Genomic DNA, 3,343 nt, shown 5'->3' on the forward strand with positions numbered 1-3,343 from the left:
ACGAATTAATGACGTACCATCGAACCTGCACCTTTCGACCCTGAAACGTTGTAAATACCGATTGGCCGTGAAATCTAAACGACTGCAATCTACTATAAATACCACCCACTCCCATATGCAGCCGTTAATTGAATTTTGGTCGATTAATTGTCAGGACGTGCCCGTGTCGTACGCAGTGACAGAAGTGCCAGAAGCAATTGGAAAGAGACGAGGAATCGGTCGAATAGGTAGAATTGTTGGATCACAAAGAAGCTGAGTGTTGAAAGTTAAAAAAAAAAACAATAGCAGGTAAATATTTTGGGATTCATTCAACAAATAATGGAAATAATCAATTTTTATTATCTCTCAAAGCATGGGCGTTTCAAAGAGGCTACCTAAGTACGAGTCGGATGCTTTCGACAATGTTGAATATCAGATCCAGATGACGTACACCGTAGAGACCGATCGCCGCATTATGAGTTTCGTCGATTCTCGTTGGGGCATCGAAGTGACAGGTGGTGTTGATCAATTCGAACCGTTAACCATAATTAATGTAACACCAACTGGTATGGCACGTAGTGCTGGCATGCGTATCGGCGATGAGATCACACAAATAAATGACACGTTAGCGTTGGGGCTGACTTTCAATGAAGCATTGGAGTTGTTTCGAAAAAATAGGCGTTACGTGCGGGTTTATGTTAGAGGGTAAGGAATGATTAATGGACGTGATTATGAGAATTAGTATTATTTTTTTTTTCTTTAGCGATATTGATGACGATGGCGAAGAAGACTGGACGTGCCACTTTTGGTTTAAGCCACGTAAGTTTTACGAAATACGTCAGGACAAGACATGCTTTCATATTTTAATTTAATTAATTATTATATTATATTTCTTCTATGCAGGCAAACCTTGGCGCCGCGACTTCACTCCTATCCAATGGGAGTTCCCATGGAACGATCGTCGCAAGCCGATCTATCGCGAATCGAATTGCTTCATGGTGCCCAGCAAGATGGAGGAAAAGATACGCCAGCGACGTGCCGCAACTTCCGCGGTGCACAAGAAGGAAGAACTCGCGCCACATACCCGCTCATTGACACCATCACCACGGCCCAAAAACCAACCTGGCGAAAATTTGATGGAAACTATGTTCAAAAAGTAATCTAAACGATGTTGAAGCGGGGAAACGCGATAGCAATGAATGCTGAAAACATTGTGTTGAATTTGGCAAACAAAGACGAAATATACAAAGGCAAAAATTTGTTGGAAAATTCGCAACGCAAATAAACGCCGACAGTTTTTCATTCCAGTTCCAGAAAAAACAAAAAGAAGCATGTGTCTGTATATACTGCCACATACTTGATTAAAGCTCACAAAAGAGATAAAAGGGTGATAGAAGTTAGTCTTAAGTTCAGAAGATAAAAGTTGGGGAACTAACTAAAAACTCAATTTTAGTTTGAAGTGAGGTAAAAACCGAAAATCTAATACATAAATAAATTATATAAACACTTGTTATAAAGCTGGCAAAAAAACTTTGCAAAGCTTCATAAAATAATATAATAATAAAAACGTTTACGATAACTCGCAAAACTTTTTTAATTATAGCCAACAAAGAAGACTAATACCTATTCATAAAACCTATGCACTTGCATAATAAATGAAAATGCAATTGATTGCCACTGTGTGTGTGCAGCTAACACAAATTAGAAATGCGTTGTACACTTTTTATGCGCAATTTTAGCGTATATCCTAACATTGCAAACAATAAAACTGTATTTTCTTATTTTGTTTATTTTCAATTTTTATTTAATTCCGACAAATGTGCTAACGTGCCAGTGGAAGTTGTCTTTTAAGTTTATAAATAAATCACCGTGAAATGCGAAGTCTAGCCAATTTCATTTTATTATTGTGTTTGTTTGTGTGCGAAGTTTAAATGTGATGAAACCATTGAAATGAAATCAAGAGAGCCAATGTCATTAACAAACGCAAAAAATAAACTGAGTTTTACACACAAAAAAAACATGGCGAACTTAGCTCAGTGGGTAGGCTGCTGGCCAGTTGGAGAAGTCCGATAAGATGTGGTGATCTCCGATATAGCTATAACTTCTCTCAAAAATGTAAATTGCGGGTTTTTTCACAAAAATTTGCATTGAAAATGGCCTCAAGTTCAATAAAAATTTTTGAATACAAACAACAAAAAAAACTTTAAAAAACATATAATGTTCTACTTGCATCTCTTTTTCGCCAATGAATTGCATGAATTTATAGCAAATACACCCGAAACTATTTAATTACTTATACAGTTTATTTAATTTGCTTAAGATAATAAGTTAAAAATGCTTTATATATCCGGGCTTTGTTTTTGTTACAAGGTTCGCAAACCAGATTTATCCAAACCGAACATTTTGTTTTTAAATATTTCGTTGCACGTAAAATGAAATGGCTTAAATTAGGATGCATTGAATCTAAATGTTTTTACTTTTTAGTTTTCGATGAAAAATAGATACACATAAAGCATTTCATTATTTTGGTAAGACTTTAGTTTTTACCAGTCATACTTCCGCGTTTAGTATTTATATTACTTGTTTATTCTGAATATCCTCCTGCGATTACTGTTTCTTGTATTATTGTTGTTGTTGTTGCTGTTGATGTTATGTTTGCGATTGCAGTGGCTATTTACGCTTTTCGAATTTATATTTTGGATTTCTGGTAATGTACCCTTTTGCTTATAGCTATTTGTTTGACCCGTGGCTGGATATTATTCGCGATGTAACAATACAAATATTGCTAAGATCGATAATATTGCCCACTGCAACATAAATATTTCATTAAAAGTAACAAAAATATAAAAATATCTGTTAATTAGCATTACCTTAACTTTAGGATACTCATTCATAAATATCGTTATTATTCCAACATATGGAAGGAACCCTCTAGCACGCCCGACAATGTCCTTTTTCGTTAGCCATAATTGGCCAGGAGCATAAAGACCTCGATCATCGACGTTGTTGTTGTCACCTTTGGTCAGGAATTTCACTGAACCATCTTCCCTAAAATGTAAATTTGTTTATGATATTCGCTCATAAAATTCTTTGTGCATTAACATTAACATAATTGAAGTGCGCATGATTGTTGATCTTACTTCTCATGCAGTTTAATGACTCGATGCACAATGGGTATATCTCTCCCCTCTACTTTGAACACAACAATTTCTCCTACACGTACTGGTTCCTCCTTATAATTAGTGAGAAACAGCAAATCTCCTCGATGGAAAGCCGGCTCCATACTGCCACTGAGAACCACCACAATAGGCGATTCACTGCCAGTCACCACCATTAACCCCTTCCAGATCATCAGAGCGGACGA

The 3,343-nt window shown here is 36.2% G+C and overlaps 2 protein-coding genes across 2 annotated transcripts; one reads left to right on the forward strand and one right to left on the reverse strand.

The window, feature by feature from the left end:
* Positions 1 to 352: 352 nt before the first annotated feature.
* Positions 353 to 1,538, forward strand: LOC118737844. The gene is made up of 3 exons (XM_036468629.1): positions 353 to 684; positions 743 to 798; positions 883 to 1,538. The coding sequence occupies exons 1-3, from the start codon at positions 353 to 355 to the stop codon at positions 1,137 to 1,139; spliced, it is 645 nt and encodes a 214-aa protein (XP_036324522.1). The 3' UTR covers positions 1,140 to 1,538.
* A 661-nt stretch (positions 1,539 to 2,199) lies between these two features.
* Positions 2,200 to 3,337, reverse strand: LOC118737845 (signal peptidase complex catalytic subunit SEC11A-like). Its single transcript, XM_036468630.1, has 3 exons — positions 3,120 to 3,337; positions 2,850 to 3,027; positions 2,200 to 2,786 (listed from the first exon to the last, which is right to left on the reverse strand). Exons 1-3 carry the CDS (start codon positions 3,329 to 3,331, stop codon positions 2,736 to 2,738), a joined length of 441 nt encoding a protein of 146 aa, XP_036324523.1. The 5' UTR covers positions 3,332 to 3,337; the 3' UTR covers positions 2,200 to 2,735.
* Positions 3,338 to 3,343: the final 6 nt, after the last annotated feature.

Source organism: Rhagoletis pomonella, unplaced genomic scaffold (assembly GCF_013731165.1).
Source record: "Rhagoletis pomonella isolate Grant_MI unplaced genomic scaffold, Rhpom_1.0 Rhpom_scaffold_00004, whole genome shotgun sequence".
Lineage (NCBI taxonomy): Eukaryota > Metazoa > Arthropoda > Insecta > Diptera > Tephritidae > Rhagoletis > Rhagoletis pomonella.

Bases quoted from the DNA above. Each gene is read 5' to 3' on its own strand.
- LOC118737845 (XM_036468630.1), bottom strand. From the start codon at position 3,331: ATGATCTGGAAGGGGTTAATGGTGGTGACTGGCAGTGAATCGCCTATT. The intron at 3,028-3,119 runs GTAAGATCAACA...TTTACATTTTAG, and splicing joins GTCATTAAACTGCATGAGAA to GGAAGATGGTTCAGTGAAAT. The intron at 2,787-2,849 runs GTAATGCTAATT...TTTATGTTGCAG, and splicing joins ATGAGTATCCTAAAGTTAAG to TGGGCAATATTATCGATCTT.
- LOC118737844 (XM_036468629.1), top strand. From the start codon at position 353: ATGGGCGTTTCAAAGAGGCTACCTAAGTACGAGTCGGATGCTTTCGAC. The intron at 685-742 runs GTAAGGAATGAT...TTTTTTCTTTAG, and splicing joins GTGCGGGTTTATGTTAGAGG to CGATATTGATGACGATGGCG. The intron at 799-882 runs GTAAGTTTTACG...TCTTCTATGCAG, and splicing joins CCACTTTTGGTTTAAGCCAC to GCAAACCTTGGCGCCGCGAC.